This window comes from Passer domesticus, chromosome 1 (assembly GCF_036417665.1).
Source record: "Passer domesticus isolate bPasDom1 chromosome 1, bPasDom1.hap1, whole genome shotgun sequence".
NCBI lineage: Eukaryota > Metazoa > Chordata > Aves > Passeriformes > Passeridae > Passer > Passer domesticus.
The window spans coordinates 85,420,254-85,441,936 of record NC_087474.1 but is presented as its reverse complement, the minus strand read 5'-3'; the positions used below and the strand labels follow the sequence as shown (position 1 = coordinate 85,441,936).

Here is a 21,683-nt window from a genome sequence, read left to right as displayed (position 1 = left end):
ACACTGGAGTTTATCAGCATACTTTCAGCTTCATTATCTATTGATTTACAATTAGATGGTAAATATCCTTTAAAAACAAAATTACTAAGATCCTGATTAATACAAAAATATGCAGAATTATCTTTGTTTCCTTATTGCTACATCTGATGGATGTAATTGGTGTAACACCTCTTTTTTATGTTTTTATTTATTTGTTTGTTTTTCTGGTTTTGTTTTTTTTTTAACTTTTTTGTTTTTTAAACATATACCAATTATACGGCCATTTTACATAGGGTTCATACAGAGTGTCAGAGGCTAAGAGGCTGTGCATTCAGAGTATGGCACGAGCAAAAGATGCAATTACAGAGCAGGCATGTTGTATCACATCAGCTTCATGGTGAGTCAGTCTTGGCTGGCTCCTAATCACCAACCCAGCTGCTCTCTCAGTCTTCTTTCTTAAGATCACAGAGGGAGAAAATGAGATGAAGCAAAGTTCATAGGTTGGGAGAAAACTGAGAGGTCACTGACAAGTATCTATAAGACATTTAATATGAGGAAATTGAATTAAATTTCCTGGCAATTAAAATAGAGTTGGATGTTGAGGAGAAAGAAAGACAAGAAAGACAAGAAAGGAAAGAAAGGAAAGAAAGGAAGAAAGAAAGAAAGGAAGGAAGAGAAAGAAAGAAAGAAAGAAAGAAAGAAAGAAAGAAAGAAAGAAAGAAAGAAAGAAAGAAAGAAAGAAAGAAAGAAAGAAAGAAAGAAAGAAAGAAAGAAAGAAAGAAAGAAAGAAAGAAAGAAAGAAAGAAAGAAAGAAAGAAAGAAAGAAAGAAAGAAAGAAAGAAAGAAAGAAAGAAAGAAAGAAAGAAAGAAAGAAAAATTAGAAACAGCTTCTCCCCACACCCAACCTTTTCCCAAGATCACATTCAGTCCTGACTGGTGTCTCTCTCTTATCCCCTGGGGTCAAGGCAGATGGGGAATGGGGGTCTGCAGGCAGCCCATAACAGCTCCCTTCTGCATCCTCTCTCCTCACATTATCCCTGTTCCAACGTGAGCCCACTGCCGAGGTCCGCAGGGACAGCGCAGCCGGGCCGGGCTCTGTGCCAGGCCGCAGGGCCATCCCTGCCGGGCCTCTCCTGCCCCGGCCCTGCTCCCGCTGTCCCCTCGGGGCTCGCAGCGCTGTTTCTCGCTCGCTTCCCCTGGCTCAGCCCTGGCTGCCGGGCAGCGTTTTGCCCTCCCTTGGCCAGGCTTTCCCCGGGGCTGAGGGGCTCAGCCGTGCCCTGCGCTGGGGCCGGCCCGGGCAGCGCCGGCACAGCCCCGGCGGCAGCGCTTCGAAACCAATTCATGACCAAAGTAAGGAAAAAGAGAAAGGCGGGAACAAGGCTAGGTAAGAACAATGCTGGATTTTCTCAAAAAAAACCCCAAAAACCAAAAAAAAAAAACAAAACCAAAAACAAAACCAAAAAAACCAAAAACAAAACAAAACTGTAAACCATTCAAGTGAGAAATAGCAGTTCCACACAAAAGATGTTGGTTTCATCAGTCGTCGTTCAGTGTAAAGATGTTAAAGTCATGGAACTTGGCTGCTGGTGTGGCAAATTCATTAAAGAATAAGAAGTAAAACTTATATTAAAAAAAAAAAAAAAAGAAAAAAGAAAAGGAAGGAAAAAAATCAAGTTCTTCAGTCCATAATAACTTCAGGGAAGATTAGATCACCTTGACAAAATTATTTTGAACCATTAATTTAAATAACAGTCTTCACATAGAGAGCTGATGTTTTGCAATATAGAACTGACAGACTCTATAAAGCTTCCTTACAAAAACAGTTATTACTTTGACATATTAGATTTAATGTAGCTGTTTTGACATAAAAGAGCCCGTTTCTTTTTGGTGCAATTTCATGCTGACTTAAATGAAGTTAAACAAGGTAAACACTTTATCCTATGTCTTTGGACTAGGACTGAACTTCAATATGTTCATGCTTTTCTGCTTCTTTTGTTGTCGAGTCAAAATGCCCCTGTCAGTGCCATGCTTCAGGAAACCTCAGATATAGGTGGACACACTGGAATAAAGTCAGACTGATACAGCTGATGAAAGGTCTCCTGTGAATCTGATTTTCCCCCAAATGGCCTTTGAATATTTAGAAATTCCACTAAAAAAAAAAAAAACACATACACAAAAAAAAAAAAAAAAAAGCCAAAATACACCAACACCCAAAAATGTAAACGTCCACAGCATTTTACAGCTTGTAGAATTCAAGTAGTATGCCTTTAACTTTTAAAGGTGGAGCTATTAACATTTCTCAAATGAAGGTAGGAGGCAGCAAAGTTGTCTGTGCAAAGAGAACTCAGGACAAAACAAGTACATATGCATGCCTTTTTATTTGGGAAAGCTTTGGGTTTGGAAAGAATATTGAGTTAGCTTTTTGTAAAAAATTCAGTAGAAAAGGAGACATCTAATGTGATATAGGGCCATATAATGTTGTGTTATACTGACATCAGGTTTACTATTCATGTTCTTGCTACTACATTTTCCCTAGGTATAGAGGAAAATTATTTTATATAAATACATTATTTGTGAAACTAGCAACCTAAAAGGTAGAAAGTGAGATGCATATTATTTGAGAAGCTGTTTTTGTTGCTGATGGCACTTGTCTACCTTCTTGCAGAGAAATGGCTAACAAATCATATGCAAAATATTTAGACTATGTCATCTAAAATTTCCTTACAATTTTCTCTACTGTGAAATAAAACTTGTTTTTATCAAAATAAATTTTTGTAACTACTTGCTTGTGCTAAAAATGCTGGAACATCTGATATATTTTATTTTATGTAAACCTCTAAAATCAAATAAAAATATTTTAATTGTTAAACTCCAATTTTGTTCTTTTCCTTGGCACTTATTCTAAAACATATATGATGTCCCCTTACTGTCATTAAATCAGAGATGGGAAATTCTCTTGATCTGGTCAGGGAAGATTAGATTCACTGTCTTGTATTAGAACTAACTTATTGCAATAACATGTCACATATTACTTTGAAAAAACAATTTTGAATGACAAGTCTGTTATGCTGTATTTATGTTTTCAAGAATAAAATGATGAATTAAAAGAATTGCTATCTTGTAAATCCAATATAACACCTGGGATTCTTTTCCTAATCTAACTTTCAGTACAAACATTTCAAGACACATTAAAAATTGATACTTTCTTCTCCCATTTCCTATATTCACACTCATTTCCAATGGTTCCATACTTCCTTATCTCCAACATCACCATGAATCTGAAACTGTGTTTTTGCATTACAGGTAAGAACTAAGTGAAATACCATCCCCCAAACTAGGGAAGAAAAAAGCAGTTGAAAACCAATGCAGATCTGAATACCTGAACAGTCATTCTTATTTACTCTTCAGAAGTCATCTGAAGTGGATTAAGAGGTATAGGTTTGGCATTTCAGAGATCCAAAGGGTTCACAGATAAATTTTCAGTCTTGTGCATCATATTCCTCTGTTATTCAGTCTTAATAGCATGACTTACTCAGCCACAAATCCATGGTGACCTTCATTTTATCACTGCTTATTTACTTCCCTCTCCAAAGAAAAAGCACAGCAAATGTGTAGTTATGGCTTGCTTCCAGTACAACTTTTTTTTAGAAATGTCATTTTAAGAAGGAGCAAACCCTCTGGAGACAGAGGTGTGAACGTTCATAATAAAGAATGTTATGGACTGAAGCATGTTCTTCACTTGTTTCCTAAAATTCTTTATTTGCTATTTTTCCAAATGTTGAGACATGAGTTATCTAACCTGGAGACATGAAGAAAATGCAAGAGAAATGTAAACTATGTCAGCTATGACAAATGTAAAAGCTTGCAGTACTACAGCCCAAGCTTTTCTAGATTTCTGCAGGAAAACCTTCTTTCCTCTGAGCTGGTGCAGTAGGTAACTGACTCATCATCAGGTCCTCCTGCATTCACTAACCCTGCCCCTTTCTGCACTCATGGCTATTATTTCATTTGAAATTTACATCAGCGACACACAAAAGACAAGTCTCATATAACTGAAAGCTCAGTCTGTGCATTCAAGTTACTTATCTGAGACAATATTTTATTTTCCTTACTCATATTTCCATAGATTCTACATTGCAAACACACACACACACAGACAGACACATACTTACAACTGCAGGTGAATATTCTCTCTGAACTAACACTTACAGATATCACTGATCATTCAGAAGTTTTCCAGAAACCATCCACAAATAATCAATAATTTTGGAGAAAGAAGTCATTGTGGTTTTAAGAACTTTAAATACAAAACTATTTTTTTTAAGAACTTTTTAAATACAAAACTATTTTTTTGGGGTTCTTTCACCAGCGAAACATATTTTGAAATACTGAAGACTTACCCCACAACAGCAACAGCAGGAAACAAGTTCCATAATCTGAGAACTTCAGACAATGTCTACAAAAGGATCATTTTCCATTTCTACAATAAACTAATCTTTCCAGGACCTGTGTCTCTCCATGTTCCTAGAAAACCTTGTGAGTATGGTTAATAGGGATTCATTCTATACAGAATTGTCCAAATGACACTTTCTTAGAGAAAAGGAAAAATAACTGAGGAATGGGGGGATGCTTGATATTAAAATATAATGATATTTTGTTGTCCTAACACTGTTGTCATGATGATGGCAGTGAATTAATCCATCCTCTTGACAGTCATTTCACAGTAAGAATGAGAAAGCTTACAATTTTCTTTGCAGGCCACCCTATTCTTGTCCTCACTGTGCATTTCCATGACAATGACTGTGAGCATTATAACACCATTGTACATAATGACTCTGCTTTCTGTGATGTTCCTCCCAAACTGGGTGTGAAATATGTGAAAGGACAGATCTGAAATGGCAGAACTCTCACCAGTGAAGCAGAGTAGTCTACAGAATTAATAATTGACAGAATTGACAGCATGCTGCCACCCAACAGAAGCCTGGAATTGAAGGACATTGACCTCCTTTATAACTGAGGGGCTTTGTGTGAAAATTACTTGTCAAATTAAAGGCATGTAAAATGAGACCTTGATGAGGTGTGTACAATTTAATGCAACATTAGTAAAAAATCTATTTTTCTAAAATGTCTGTTTGTCCTGTTAAATGACCACTACTGAAATTTTGCTAATTACTGGTATTATGACAGTCTCAGTTCAGGCTTTCCCCCAGCTTTTTTTTTTTTTTTTTTGGTTGTTGTTTTTGTTTTTGTTTTTGTTTTTGTTTTTTTTTAATTAAAAGTATATGCCTGAGCTAATATAATTGATCTTTCCTTCAAATCAGGTCATCAGAATAATCACACCAAATGAAAAATAGAGTACAGTTGCTTTCAAGTTCCACAAAGCTTTTGCAAAGACAAGCTTACCAATGTTGTGAAGTACTCACAGTAGAAAATTATGAGCACCAGAGGGAATTATTTGAGGAAAATGGGAGAAAAACTGGTAAGTGCAGAGGGAGAAATGTCCTCAAACAAGGCATACAGTCACATTTTGACCACAAAGGATTGAAAGAAATTCTATTCATTGATCTCTGTAAATGTGACATTAATAGAGTGGTCAGAGGATGAAAGCAAATATATAATAGCATCATAAGAACATAAAATTGAAAGGGACCGTGCTTTAGCTCACTGAATCTAGGCTTCTGTTCTGGCATGCAATCATGTCTATAAATGCCTTCATAAAGACAAATATGCTGTACTTTGAAACACCTTGAGATTTTATTTTTTTCTCTTCCTGTTAGTAGCCTCTTTCAGAATCTGACTTATTCTTGTTTTCATTCTAAATTTATTAAATGTTAATTCTGAATTAACTCACAGCAACAAAACCTTATTTTTTCTAGTAAAATTGCAATCAACCTAAATAGCTTTTATTTTTCATTGTGCTTTATTCGGAGGTGTATTTATAGATTATTATATGCCCTCTTCTATTATTTGTGGAAATAATTAAACAAACATATTTTATTCTCCATTACTATCCCAGCCATAATGTTCAATTCTTTCTGTACAGCTTCACATATAAATCCATTTTTCTTGACTAAAAGTAACCAGAATAGCAAATAGGTCAACATTATTTTCCACAATGGCTTCAGTGCTCTTTATCCCTGTTCTTTATATATCAGCTTTTGCAGCTTACTATCACATTCACCTTCTTTAAGGTATGACACTAGATCTGGTAACCAGCTCTTTCTCTTCCTCTCTCAATTACACTCCTCTCTCTTCCTACTCTCAATTAAATCACCAGTGTATAATAGAAATTCATTACATTGTTCTGTATTCCCAAGGTTTACTCTCTATCTCTATATCCGAACCATATTCATAATATCTAGCTCTTTCCAGACAATGTTTTGATTCTCCTGCATAGCTTTGCAATCAACAATATTTTTACAGGTTTTTTTCTATTCCAAAATAATTTATGAAAATGTTAAGCAGTGTAAAGCAGTCTGAAGGCATATCTCCTCATCCCATTATCCCTTTTAAAAGCTTCTCTTTCAATGCAAATCATTACCTCCATGTGGAAACGTCCTTTCTCAGTTTACATTTCCTTCACATATCCCAATAATTTTTGGCATTCTGAAATACTTAGTATTTTATTAAGTTTGGCATAACAGGGTATTTTTTTCAGCCTTTGTGTTAACAGTCTCTTAAATACATTTGTTCCACTTCCTATTTTTACTTCAGAAGATACTGTTTAAATTTGGAAGCCTTCACTACCAGACATCTGTGATTTCAGAGGCTACTGGTTCCCTTGCATCACCTTCTACAATACAATTTTCAGAATTTCTAATTTCAAGGGAAACTAAAATGAAATAATTCTTTTTTCCATGCCTTCTTCCCCATTGCCCTCAGAGAAATACATATTCTACGTATTTCTCTGATTTCATTAAGAAAATTAAGACTCATGTAGATTATCTAATAAAAAAATTATATCATAATGGAGCAAGACAGTCTTAAAGGAGAGCAAAACTTCCTCTGTCATGTATCATGGGTTAAAGTTATATAGAGAGTTGTGTGTTATTTAATGCAAGTTAACACCTAAGCTCTACAGACAACATTACACATGATGAATCAGACTTCAGCTGGCCAGGCTTCAGTTCAATTACACTAGTCTGAACATTATGTCTGAAGCTCACTCTATATATCAGAACACAAATGCAGGGCTTGTTCTCACAGACTTCTGAGGAACTCTAACAAGTAAGGCATCTCGTATGTCTTCGTATGAAGAAGGCCACAGAGCATTTCCTTTTGGAGGAGACCTATTCCACCTTACACTCAGAGTGGAATGAATACCCTGTAGAGCTTAGACTGCATTTGTAATATTCCCTGAAGCAAAACTGAATATAATTCTGAAATAGCCTGGAAAAGCCATTAGCAGTGACCCCATGCATTTAGGATTCTGGAAATTGATGTGATAGGATCAACTGCACACACTCAGTGTTTAGCTGAGCTCAGAAAAAAACAAAAACTATTTTATCATATTTTAGTTTCTTGATCCTATATACTTTTATTATCCTTTTGATAATAAACACAGTATTCACAGGCAACTGGCAAGTTCACTGTAAATATATGTAGCAATCCAAGAGGTGTCTTCCTTTAAAAGAAGAGGTGCCATCTAAGGAGATAAATGAACTGACTCTTATCAGTGCCACATTTCAAGGAATGGAAGAAACAAACCAAAGCCAAAAGAGAGCAACCACCTTACCTTTCCTACATACTGAGGATCTGGTCCCATGTGTTCTTCTAAAACAAAGAACTGATTCCACACCCATCCACGCTTTGGACGATGATGCACTTCTGTTTCGCCTTCTATGTGCTTGGTTTGATTTCTGGTCACCTTGATGGAGCCATGGTGAGCAGCTCCATAACACCTCTGTACAAAACAGAGACAAACTAGGACTGGGCAGATACAAGATGTACTTGTAATTCTCATTGTAGGATAAGATTCCTGTTCAAGGTTTTCTTTCTCTTGTCTTTTTCAGCTGTAATCCTTCAATAAGTTCCCGAGAGAGAAGGTGAAGTCTGCTTCAGAAATACAGTCCAAATTGGGTTTTTCTGCTTGTTCATGGTTTAGCTGCCCATTTGGGAAAGCTCAAATTATATTTACATTATGAAAAGCTGACTGGAAAAATTGATATTTCTTCTGAGGTCTTCACAATAGAGTTCCACAGCCGACCATTTTCTATCTAATATGAAAAGGAAAGAAAGACACTTACTTATCACTAGAAGTAGCAATTTTCAGGTTTCTGACCTTAGATTACTCTCAAAGTTGTACTAAGCACTCAGTCAAAGACTGTCATTGGAACTAAAATTTCATTTCAATCCTTCCTGTAAAAGCATTTCCTGATTGTTTATGTTAAATACAGTAAGACAGCATGGCTCCCACAAGCTGTGAAAACACTCATAATTAAAACCTGGATGATTCAGAATAGTTCCTTTGGTTTTCACCTACAAATCATTGACCTGGTATGGCAGTAGAACAAATCAGTCCTACAGTGTCATTAAATAGTAATCACTAAATCGTTTCACATGAGTTTTTGATGTTCTATACATCATACAGCTATCCAGCTTGATGAAAAATATCTAGTTTATAAAGGATTTTGAAAGAATGCCACCAAAATGGGCTTTGAAAAGTCTGAGTCAACACTAGAGCATACTGACAGGAAGCTTTAGTCAAAATGTGCATTTTTACACAGTGTGCTTTACATAAATTCAAACCAGTATTATCTAGGACATCATAAAATGATGTCATACTAACAGGAAATTCATGTTGTTTTGATATCAGTATTTTCAGCATATTAATAATATTTTCTCAACCTCAAAAAGGAAAATGCAACCTCTTTTATTACAATAGTAAAATGTGAATATATGTGGAAGTTGATGTAGTGCTTAAAGCCAAGTACCTTGAAAGTAAAATATTTCTTCAACCTTAGAAAAACAGTCACATTAAAGTAACCATTTGTTCAGTTATCCGATGATGTCAAAGATTATCTCCATATCAGTCAGTACATCAGGAGTTTGAAAATATGCAACTGAAACTACAAAAATTGGACTCTTCCAATATTGGTCTTCTTTGAGTATCATAAAGGTACAGAAACAGAAACATAAGCTACATAAACAAAAACAAAATTAAACTAATTTTCTTTCTAGGTTTCATAGGAACCCAACAGAATAAGTTCAAAATTCCTAAAGAAGAACAAAAAAATAATTTAGAAATCAGACAGAAAAAATTGTGCAGTGGAAGAAAATGTATTAGGTGTCTTTTGGCTACAATTTTTTTGAACATATGTTTCTCTCAAGTTCATAATAATAATGGAATCCCAAACCTCCTGGCTGAAAACAATTCCTCATCAGAATAATGGAAGAATACTTCAAGACTACTGTGCATTAGATATAGACAGAAAGGACATATTTTCCATTGCTAGTACTCAGTTCAGGACAGTGGGTTTTGCTGAAGAGAAGAAAGAACCTCAGTCTCTTGTAGTTGTGCAGGACCTCAAAAAGAAACTCTTTATGGCGTTTTTGAGTGAAGAAATAAATTTTTAGACATCTAGCCTTTATTATCCTACTTCTTGTTTCTAAAGCACTGTAGTCTCCCCTCAATCACTATGAAGTCCAAGACAACATTCCCTTAAATTCTGGCATTCCATCTCTGAAAAGATTTATACAGCATGGCGAATTATTCTCTCTTGAAAGTTCAAATGTGATTTAATAGGATTTTTTTTACAGTTAAATGTTGTATGATGTCTAAGTTAGATCAGGGATGAAATCCAGACTTTCTGGGTCTCACATTTGTTTCTGGGTATATTATGCTTCTTGCTTAGTTTCCTTGCCTTTCTGCATTCTTTGCTGATTCATGTTAGAAATAATTTTTTTACCTTGAAGCATGCAGTTTCCTTTTATAGATTTCTATATATGCAGATGATCTACTTAAATAGATTAGTCATCATTATGCTTTAGATATACATTAAAATTAAGAAGTGTCTCACAAAATATTAACACTTTAGTTTTATCCGTTCAAGTAATATTTTTCTTCCCTCTGTTTCCATCCAGAGAAATGCCTGGGAGCATTCATAAGACCACAAGCATCAGGTAATAACTTACAAATGGTATGTAAAGTGCATTGAGATTTCTCAAAATAGCACATTTAAAATAAATTTTAGGTTATTACTACTAAAACTTAGTTTAAAAAATCTGTGGTAATAATTGTGATGGAAATTTTTGCGTCATAAAAATTCATATATGAGTATAGAAGCTACCAACAAATCAAGATTTACTACACACAACTTTGTTTCTCTTTCCTCTCAGAAGTCAGAAGTCATCCATAGGAAAAAAAAAAAACCCAACAAACAAAACAAAACAACCAAGATGGAGCCTGCAAAGTGTTATACCACAGTCACATATGAACCAGAACAACTATTAAGGACATATTGTATTAATATATGTGTGTGTACATGTATAATATATATTATGAATAATATACATTTGTATTATAATATTAAATATAATATTCAACTACATTGGAAAAAAATAGATTAAAAAACCAGCAAAATATGATGGGCTTTTTAATCTTAAAAAAAGGTTTGTTCTTAGCATTAACTAGGAGGCAATGCATTATTATTTAGTAAAACCATTATTTTATTAAATTCAATTAAGAGATTTAATTTTAAGCACCTGAACCCAAAATTAAAGTTTTAAAATCCTTTATTCTGAACAAATATACTTATCAGTAGTAATAATAATAACAACAATAATAACAACAACAACAGGAAAAAACCTTGCAATATCTACTTCCTGTTGTACTCATAAGTTCATGCCTTCAACAGTTCCTGAATTGTACATGAAGCCTAAAGAATCATTTCCACAAAGACAAATTCAGCAATCAAACAGGAGGGTGTTTAAGTGTCAATTCTTTGAAGTGTTACATCTCTGGTAAACATCTTTAAAGCCAAAGCCTAATTAATGCTTAGTACAAAGGTCCTTATTCAGCACTCTCCTACTAAAGGTCTAGAATAAGCATTTAATGAAGAACTGACACCCTCCCCAAAAGAAACCTCAAAGCTACCTTGAAGACAGCAGAGAGTGTCTACAGGGGGAAGGTCAGATGGAAACAGTTCACACAATTAACACAGAGGAGACAGTAAAACAAAGACTAGACAAGCAATAGAAGAAAAACGGAGGGAAAAAAAAAAAGAACTTTCTGAAATCCCTTGAATTGAAGCTAACACACTGAGATGCTGCCTGCTTATTGCTCTTGTCTGCAGCTTCAGAGTAAGTGTCTTGATTTATGGCTTTTGTTATGAAGATTCATTCAACAGCAGAGTGGACTTGTGTTATAGCCATCTGGGAGCCCTCATGAAAATGAGTTGTGTAGCTCAAGAGACTGTCAGAGCAAGTTCAAATAAATAATTAAATAAGATGGGATGGGAAAGTTCTACCAACATTGCTGGAAACCATTACAGCACAATAGTTACTGCTTAGTGTAAGCAGTATACTATAATGAATTCCCAGGAAACAAACAGCAGCATAGTGATGCAAAATGTGTATGTTTCACCACCATGAGGAGATGCGTCCTTAGTAATGGGTACTTTCCCTGAATCTCAGTGTCCTCTATCTTCCATCAAATTTACCCTCATTTGAATTCTTCCGAATGATCAAGTTCTGCAGATACACATTTAGTACAATACAACTTATCTTTTATACAACCCCTGTAAGTTCCATGGTGACAGAGTGACAATTAGCTATGGAGCTTGTAATAAATTAAATTGCTTATATGCTTTCTGATTTCTCTCTCTGCCCTCTGCCCTGTAAATCTCCTCCTGTCAGAAAAAAAAAATTAAAGAATTTTAATGAAATTAATTATCAAAATTGGAACACTTTCAAATCACTATCATTGTTTTATATCTATCTATCTATCTATCTATCTATCTATCTATCTATCTAAACACCCAGAAAAATCTTATGTCCTGGATTGCCTGTGTTTATTGTTTATTGCTAATATTATATCCTTCAGCACTGCAGAAACAATGGTATATTGACCTGGAGACCTAAGGCAGAATAATGCACTAGTGTCAGAAAGGAAAATTGAATGTGATTTTTTGCTACATTTTTTGAAAAAGAGTTTGATAGATTGCTAAGAGAACATACAGTATTCCTGAAGACCTCAGGTAGCTGTCAGAAAAAAAAGTGACATTTCTAGGTAGATGAAGGAAAGTCGTTCATCTGTAGTTGATCTCTGTTCTCTATTCCCAAGGCTGGTTGAGCTGAGCTGTGGGAAGTTATACAATAAACTGAAGTACCAAGCTCTTCTCAGCCTACCTAATAGAGACACAATATATAATTGTCTGTCTTCTGCACAATTGATGCTAGTCAATCTGACAGAAGTAGTGACAAAACTGTTTTGGAATGCATTTAAAACTGTATTACATGCTGCTGTCTTGCCTCTTTGTTGTTTTTAGTTGTAGCTATGTGTATAAGACTGAAAACTAAGAAAACTCTAATTAAGAAAATGCTCTTGAAGTGGTTAAATAGTGATTCCAATAACTAAAAATGTGTTAACTATAGTTCTATATTGGCAGACCTTCTGGAAATGGGAAACTGGACTCCTTTTTTTACTTCAATAGCATAAGGAAATTTCCATTAATTGGTAAGATAATTGCATGAGATATTAAACTCCTAAATTATTGCTAAATTTATTTGTAGGTCTATTACTATTCTGAAACATAGTCTTTATCACTCTGGAAATTGATCAGTTTCCTAAAGAAATAGAGAGAAAAGAGCATTGAATGCCCCTCTTCTCACCTCTTTAAACCAGGAAATCTAGCTGATGCCTGTACAGTGTCAAGGGGTGTTATTTCTTGTACCACTCTTTCACATTTACACACAGCATTTGATAAGTAGCATATCTATTCACAAAAACCCAAAAAGATTAGTAATCTAATACCAACTATTACTTTACCTATTAAATTATTCTACATAAACTCCCTTTTACAAAATAAATAGAAACAACAACTACAAAAAATAAAGACACCTCCATGGAAAATAAAGACCATTCTTTCATATATGGCAACAGAAATTCTGTTGTGGGAAGAAAAGGGTGGATAGAGGAATCTAAAATACCAACAAACAATCAGACATTATTAAAAAAACAAACAAAGAGCATGAGAAACAAATAGAAAAATATATAAAAGAGAGACTGAGAATTCACTGGTAAACAAATCAAGACAGAGAAGTAGTTTGGAAAGTTCAAGTGGAAACAGCTGAAGCTGTTAGAGAAGATGTAAAAAATCCAGCAGTACAATGTCTGTGAAATCTAAGAATTGTATTTTATACATTTCAAAAAAAAAAAAAAAAAGACAGTTGAATAAAGAAAATATGAATTGGTAACAAAAATCATGGAACAAAATTCCACAGGGAATATAGGTTTCTGGGAATTGGTATGCTGAATATGAAAAAGGAAGTACAAAGCTAGTATATTTTTCCTTATCATTTTTACATTCCACACTCAAAAAGCTCTTCTAAGTTCCACATTTTCACATATAATTCACAGATAAAGCCAAATGCTAACACATTTGATATAAAAAAATTAAAAATATATACCATATTAAGAAATAAAACAGTATAAGGACAACTATAGAGGCTTAATGATTACAGGTTGTTATGTAGTACATGCAAAAAGCTGGGATATTCTTAGATTCAGTTTACAATCAGAGAAACACTTAATAAAAAATTAATTACTTAGATTAGTACATCACTCTAGCTGACATTGCCAAATGAAAATTAAGAAAAGGAAAAGAAATGCCCTTCTTTTTTGTTTTTTCTCACCCGTTATCTCCTATCTACCTACAAGGAAAGAAACAGGTATACCAAAATCTCAGGAAGAAACAAAAAACAGAAGCCATATCCTGGAATACTATTAAGTAAAAGGAAGTCACTTTTTTTTTGGCATTTGAAAACAGAAAAAAAAAAAATAAAAATAAACCAACAGAGAAATCTTTCTCATGGATAAGCAGGCTAGCTGGTCCTCTGAAAATAAATTTACGTAACAAAAAAGACAATTTGGCATTACAGATGTGGTTTTACATGTCCTAATGTTGTATTAGATACCAAAGAACAGTCACTGCAAAGGTAAAAAAGAGCTTCTCTCTCCAGTGGATTTTTCAAGGGTAACAGTCGTGTTTAGCTGAAGAGTCAGCATTAAGTAGTTTTAAATTATTTCAGATAGCAAAGTGTGATGGATTTTTCAACACCATCCTGACTGACATACATACATCAAATAATCCATACTTATGAGACTCCATTCCTCTTACTGACTTGTAGCTCCACAGAGACAATGTCAGAAGACTCCATTAATCCTACAGGTTGTAGCATCTAGGATTTCTTCCAAAAATGTTCACAATCCAGGTTATTTTTTGAAGCATAAAACTTTCTCTTTTTCTCTTTCCAATTTTTCTTCCATTTGAGGCAGATGCTACTTTGAAATATTCCTTTTATCTTCAGTTACATATTTCATAAGGTTTATTGATATCATTTTCTAAATTAATATTTCTTGTTTAGTGACTCAGCTCCAGTAGCTTTTAAGTAACAGAAATTGATATATTACTATTCCATAAAGACCACAGAAAATGAAGCTTAGATATCTTTTTGGATTAACAGCTGCTGAATAAGTAATTAGCTTATAATCATTTCACTAGTTTTCAGAGACCTAATTGAAAGATAGTGGGTTTGTTCATATTTGCATTATGTGTTTGGTTTTAGACAGCTAGTACTTAAACTTTTAACTCAGCACAAGTATGGACTCTTCTTTATTTATAGCACATAAGGTTTGTCAGATCTTTTCCTTTGTGAAAATATTATATTGTGTTAATAATATCTTGAGACTGAAAAATGAAGAAGACCAGAGATTACTTTCTACTCAGCATTAACACCCTGAGTTTTCTAGGGATTTTTTTTTAATTCTGTTTTTTCAGGATGAAATAGAAAATTTCAAACTTTCCTTCAAAATCCTAGCTGCAGCCCTAGCAATCAACCAGCATTGGTTATTTCAAGTCCTAGATAAAAGTTAGTTTTCTTTTACTTTTATCTCCAATTTAAGAAATACAATATTTGGAGTCTTGACTGCCTGTTAACTTTTTAAGCATTAGGAACTTACCTGGTTGACTGGAACAGGTTGCATCAGTTAAATCTGGGGTCACAAAAGAAAACAGACATATGAATAAGAGCTTTTGCAGCCTCATTACTGTCTACAGCTTCCTCACAAGGGGAAGTAGAGGGGGAGACTCTGATCTCTTCTCTCTGCTGACCACTGACCCAACAAAATGATGTGTACTTGCGTCAAGCAAGGTCACAACCACCTGAGGAGTTGTTGGGCACTGGAAAAGCCTCCCCAGAGAAGTGGTGACAGCATCAAGCCTGTCAGAGTTCCAGCAATATTTGGACCATGCTCTCAGGCACATGGTGTGACACTTGGGGATGTCCTGTACAGTGCCAGCAGTTAAGAGTTTGATGATCCTTGTGGGTCCCTTCAAACTCAAGATACTGCATGATTCTACAAATATTAATAGAAAAAGTATCACATTCCTTACAGAGGAGACACAAACTGTAGTTCCAATTTTGTTATGAAGAGAATTTTAAGGATAGCCTAGCAGCACCTGCAATTAAAAGAGCACAGAATTGCTGAACCAGTGCAAGCAGTTCTGGCCAAACACCTTCCCACCTGGATTAAAGGAGATTAGTCATGTGTTTTATCTACATGGGCTTCACTGGGAAAAAAAAACCCACTGGAATCCTATGTAGCTGTACCATGAAGATGAACCAAATGTGAAAAACCAAAGAGGCTTAGAAGACAAATAGTCACCAAAAAAACCCCAAAATTTTGGAAGGTTTTAATGTTGGCAAAAGAAACTCCTGAATATGTACTGGGGTAGCATCGGATTTATAATTTTTTTTTTTTTTTTTTTTTTTTTAATAAAATAAACGGTCAAGACTGTTGCATACCAATGTCTTAAAATAACAGATTTAACAGGAGTTCACAGAATTTGTAAAAATAAATGTGAAGTCATGATCAGGATACTTTCTTCTGGGACTGTGCATAGCTTATCACTAAACACAAACTTTAATGGATTTCTTAATGGATAGCATTAACTGAAGCTGCACTCACAAAAAGTGAAAACCAGCCACATCACACTAGGTGACTAATCCAGCACCTTACACAGCCAAGGAGATTCATACTAAATGGTCCAAATAAAGGATTCTAGGTGCACTGACTCCCAATATGATACAAAAATTAAAAACCAAACCAAACCAGCAAACACAAAAGCACAAAAGCCTCTAACAATTTAAAAAAATGTTATTCAAGGAAAAATAGATTTGTTTTAATCAACAATAACAATAAAATTCTTAAAATTAGAGGGTCACCACTATGCAGTCAAAGTTGTATTGTCATATCAAGATTTTTAAAAGTTTATCTAATTGATGCTTTGCTTAGATGATGTGCAAGATGAGTTGTGTTCTGCTATGCTGTCTTTTACACTAAATGTGAGTGATTAACTGTAGAGATAATTTAAGACTCCTTGATTTTTGATAAAATGCTGAAGATGGTAATTAGAAAGCATTCTTATATTCATAAATCGGTACAGGAAATTACTAAACACTACAAACCAATGCATTTGGTACCCTCTTGACGAAAGACATTATATTAAAGAGAGTTAAATGAGTTATGAAACAGATCTTTCTTGAACAGAAAGGGATCTGAAAAGTTCGCAAACAAGACCGAAAAAGTTCGTAATCTGCAAAGAGCACTGCATGTACATAGGCTACAATGAGCAGATAATCTAAACATGACATTAAAACAAGATTAAGGGATTCAGTGCCATCCTCAGCTGGCGCAAAAAACTATTTTGCCTGTGATAAGCAGGGATATGGAAACTGCAGGATAAGACAAATGAAATGACATAACCAACAACTCGAGAAATATTTTTGCAACTCTACCCAAATGATTTGCACAGAGAGTGACTGTCAGAAGCACAACACAGTAACAACACAATTAGTCAGATAAAATCCAACTACTGTTTCTGTAAATATAATTGTACACACAGTCATGCTAGCCATTACCTGCTGTGAAAGGAATAACTGTGAAACACAGAGAGATGATTCATTAATCTGACTCACGTCTCTCTCTGTTCCTCAACCAGAGGAAACTATCTACATTTATATCTGAGGTCCATGTTCTAGTCAAGGGTAATACAGGTATGCAAGGCAGTGCAAAGGTCCCTTTATATTCCCAGAGCAGTGGAGGCTTTTCTTCGGTGCTATTTCTCTTCCCAAGGAACTTGCTAGCTGAATAAAGATCTCATTGATTTCTTGAGTCATTCCTCCATGTATTAAGGTCAGGTCACCCAATCAGGAAACAAAGCAAATACATGAGACACTGATGAGCAATTACTTAGTTTAAATAGAATGAACTTGCAATAACCCACTTGTGTATAGTCCACATGTACTGTTTGTCCTAACAAATTATTTCTCAAAAATGAATAGCAAGAGCTTCTCTGAGCAGTATGGTAGTATCCCATTGACTAGCAAAAAATAAAGAAATGGAAGAGAGATCTAATGAAGATGTTTGGTGTTTCAGAAGCAGTTAAAGACATTTACCTCTTGTTGTTTGCTAGCAGTTCACCACTGCACGTTAAACTCCTTAATATCATGTATACTATTAATAATAATCTTGTTACAGAAATCCTAAAAATACGTAATATACAGTATTTATATATATATTTTGGGTTTCTAGTCTGCATGTAACTGTTTAACTGCAGAGAAATTTGTTGTATGGGTTAGGCTAACTGAATAGGTGTTCAGAAAACAGTAAATATGGCAAAACAAGAGGCAACAGAGAATTTAGAGACGGAGCCAAGAGGAATGGCTCAATTGCACAGACATCTGTGAGAGAAGCAGATGAATTCCATGGATCATCCCAGAAGTATATGGGGGGATCTTTTGGAGAGTCTTACAAAGTCCACACTGCCCAGATGACTGTCTGAGTACTACTCTTTAAAACTAAGACTACCTAGGTAATGCTACCAGAGATACTGAGCTTGGGTGTACTTGTAGAAAAACTAAGATAAATAAGGAAAAGGTAATTATAGGCAGTGATTATCACATCACAATTTAACTGAGATGTCCTTAAGTCTGTGATTGCTCCTGTGACATTTCTTCAGCCAGTCATAATAGAATCAGTGTTAATCACACAACCTTGCTAGTCTGTCTCCACATAGAGATGCATATTGTATGTGTGTACCTATGTGAACAAAACTTCTACAAGCTATCTTTCAGTAGTCACATTGGTCTGTTTAAATTTCTAACTAAATCTTCCATGATTAATTAATTTTTGCCCAGTTTTCCATTTCCAGTACTCAAAGCTATGGACAGAAAAAAATCCCCCAAAAAAACAAAACAACCCCCCCCCCCAAAAAAAAAACAACAACAACAAAAAAAAACAACACAAAAACAAAAAAAAAAAAAACCCACAAAAAAAAACAAAAACAACAAAAAAAAACACAAAACCAAACAAAAAATCCCCAACTCCACAACTGAAAACCTCAATCATTAAAATTTTTTTATAGCTACTATCAAGAAGAACTTCTTTACTGTGAGGGTGACCAAGCACTGGAATGAATTAGTGTGGAGTCTGTGTACTCTCCCTCCCTGGAGATATTCAAGAACCATCTGGAGAAAATCCTGCACAATATGCTCTGAGATGACCCTGCTTGAGCTGGGAGGCTGGACCAGATGACCCACTGTGCTTCCTTCCAACCTGGCCCAGTCTGTGGTTCTTTAATCTTGCATTTTTTTCTATCATAAAATGAAAATTCTCTTATATACATGATGGCTTGTGTTGTATAGGCATTTTTTTTCTTTCTTTAAGGGGAGGGGATCTATAAGCAGGATGAGTGGAATGTCTTTTCTGTCTTGAGAAACTGTACATTACACAACATGGAATTTGTAAAACAGGAAAAATAACTATGAAAATGACAGTGTACTTGTTAAATAACAATGTTCAGTTATCAGTGGAAATCAATATTGACTTGAACAAGACAGTGACATTTTCTTGTGTTTGTCTGACTGTTTGATACCTTGTTTTTTCTAACATCTATGCATACCATAACGTTTATTCCCAAGAAGGCGAAAAACAAAAACAACAAAAAATTCAACTCTTTCAATTTTGATTCATGTAACATTCTTTGAACACATAATATTTCATTATATTAATTAAGGCTGTTATATTAATCTTTAACAAATTAGTTTTGTGCTAATACTAAAACACACAAAGTCATGTTCATTCTCACTCATCTTTCCAGAGCAGAAAGACTTATTTCCATGCTTTTGTTTCAGATTGTTCTTTACTGTTTTTCCTAAGCTCCTTTTCTGAGGCAGAGAGCCTGTTCTTCTTTCCAGCCATGGTAGCTTTCATAACTTTTGTATTACTCTGTTTTATTTTTTTTGTCTAGATATAAGTCACCTCAGTTCTTCCTTAAAAAGTTCTGTGTTATTCTAGAAAAGTTATTTTTAATTTATACCAAAGTCAGACCTTACCAATGGTCTTAATATTAATCTGAGTTTCATACGGTGGACCATTTTCACAAAGTATTTAAGACTTAAATAGCAAACTGTTAGATATACTAATCCCACTGATGGCCACAGACTTTGTATATGCAACTTTATTTCATGTTTGTAAAAATTTTAGCATTCTTGTCCTGACAACTTCACAGGAACATGTAAACAGGTAGATAGAGATTTAATGTTCAAGCCATAACACCAGCAAATCCTCAGAAACAGAAGGGGAAGGAGAATCTAGGTTAATCAGTAGGATCATGTCTTAGGTTCTGATTGAGCAAACAAAAAAAGAGTTACTTAACTTTAGGTCTATTAAAGAAAAGCTCATTCACATTAATTGGCTTGTCTGACTAAAACTCAGCTTAAAATGAAACATTTTAAATATCACATTATTGATGGTTTATGGTGCTAGAAAAACAGCTTCTATACACAGATAATATTATATGTATAAAATCACTAGGAAAACTTAAGAATGCAGAATTCAAGTTTCAAAATATGTTTTTATTCCATTACCAAAATAGTATTCTAATGACAAAAGAAACCTTGTAAGATCATTTTGATATTGCTAATAAATGCATATATGCATTTATAAAGGTAGGGTATGTTATATGAGACTGTGGGTTGAAGACGTTCAAGAAATCATTCACCATGTGCTTCATAGGAAAAAATTGGACTCTTGGCATTCAGAGACAGCCTTGAACTGTGACTTGCATGTCTTCTGGAGTTAGCTTTGTTTCTTCAAGTGAGAAGGATGAGGATTTAGTGATGTCAAGAATTGCTAAAAGAGCACCAGAAAAAGAACTGAAAGACTAGCAAAATTGCACTGTCACTTTAAGATGGAAAACATTTCACAGCAAGGATCCATATCTGAGCGAGGACTCATATCTCATTCCCATTTTGAGTCTTACTTGACAGTTCTTACACTGTGTTCAGAGTACTCTATTCAAGCAAGTCATGGAAATGGTAGACTAAGACATCTAAATAAACATGAAAATCAACTTTGAACAAGTTGTAATAAGTTATATCCTACTTATGAAAGTAGTCGCTCAGCAGAGTTACTAGAGAAAGAATAATTTAAGGAGAGATAGAACAATGAAAAAGAAATTTTAAAGTGAAATAGTTTCCAGGTTTGATTTCGATTTTTTTTTTCATGAGGCTTGGAATATATAATATGAAAACAATCAAGACAAATAACTAAAATTGTGTACCTATAATTTAATCTGTAACCTGCTACTTTTGATTAAAGTTAATAAATATTTCACTGTTAAGAGTACATGATTTTCCACATATTCTAACATAAAGCTACTGTTACTAGATATGGATTGGGCTGTTTGTGAGACTACTAGCAAAACCTCATCAGCCTTTGAGAATAAAAAATATTCAGTTATCAACAAGCAACAATCTTTATCACAAGACAAATCATTATTAAAAAAACCCCAAAACCAAACCAAAAACTACCCACAGTGATTAGAAAAGCTTAGAAAGCTAATAAAAGTTCATAATCCTGATCTGATGCAGAATTAATAGCATTAAGGAAGATTTAAACCTCTTTCTTCTTCGTGGAGAAATTGTTTGCACAGGAGGCTAAGGCAACTTAGCAAGTAGGAGACTAAGGGGCCTCTCTTTAACCCCAGCTGATCTTTAACCTCAGGTGATGGCTGATGGAATAAGAGCTTGTACAGCAACTATCTTCCATCCCAAAACCCATCCTATATTGGAAAAACAGCCGTGAAATATTTTGTTAGTTTGTTTTCTGAGGTGACATCACTTTGCAAGGAGCAGAACAAAGCTGCATTTTTTTCATGGTTATGAAATCACCTCCTACACACCATCCTCACCATCATCATCATGCAGCTTGCTGTAAATTTAAAACTTGAATATAAGTTTTGTTTCTAAAACTCAGAATTGTGAGGTGCTGACATTATTGGGTTTATACACATCTTGAGATTGAACAGTCTGTAAAAGATACCTGTGTCAGATTTAAGCAACACTGACAGGTGTTAAACACTTGTGCCTGCCCCTTGCAGGAAAATGAAGGGCTCTTGTATGATTATTGCAGTATTGCA

At 34.6% G+C, this 21,683-nt stretch overlaps 1 protein-coding gene and 1 long non-coding RNA gene across 14 annotated transcripts in view; one reads left to right on the top strand and one right to left on the bottom strand.

The window, feature by feature from the left end:
* Positions 1–21,683, bottom strand: part of CDH18 (cadherin 18) — a 499,122-nt gene that overhangs the window by 151,306 nt on the left and 326,133 nt on the right. For all 12 annotated transcript variants that reach the window (XM_064427840.1, XM_064427851.1, XM_064427862.1 and 9 more), the window contains one exon: positions 7,715–8,195. In XM_064427840.1, coding sequence (XP_064283910.1) covers positions 7,715–7,942 — 228 coding nt within the window. In that variant the 5' untranslated portion in view covers positions 7,943–8,195. The remainder of the gene's footprint in view (positions 1–7,714; positions 8,196–21,683) is intronic.
* On the top strand, positions 984–20,043 carry LOC135304947 (uncharacterized). 2 transcript variants are annotated; one of them, XR_010366187.1, is made up of 8 exons: positions 984–1,363; positions 3,283–3,411; positions 4,349–4,515; positions 5,301–5,458; positions 10,063–10,101; positions 10,318–11,280; positions 12,588–12,655; positions 18,627–20,043. It is a non-coding gene; the product is annotated as an uncharacterized LOC135304947 (long non-coding RNA). The 2 variants fall into 2 exon arrangements; XR_010366186.1 differs by having other exon boundaries at positions 10,318–12,655.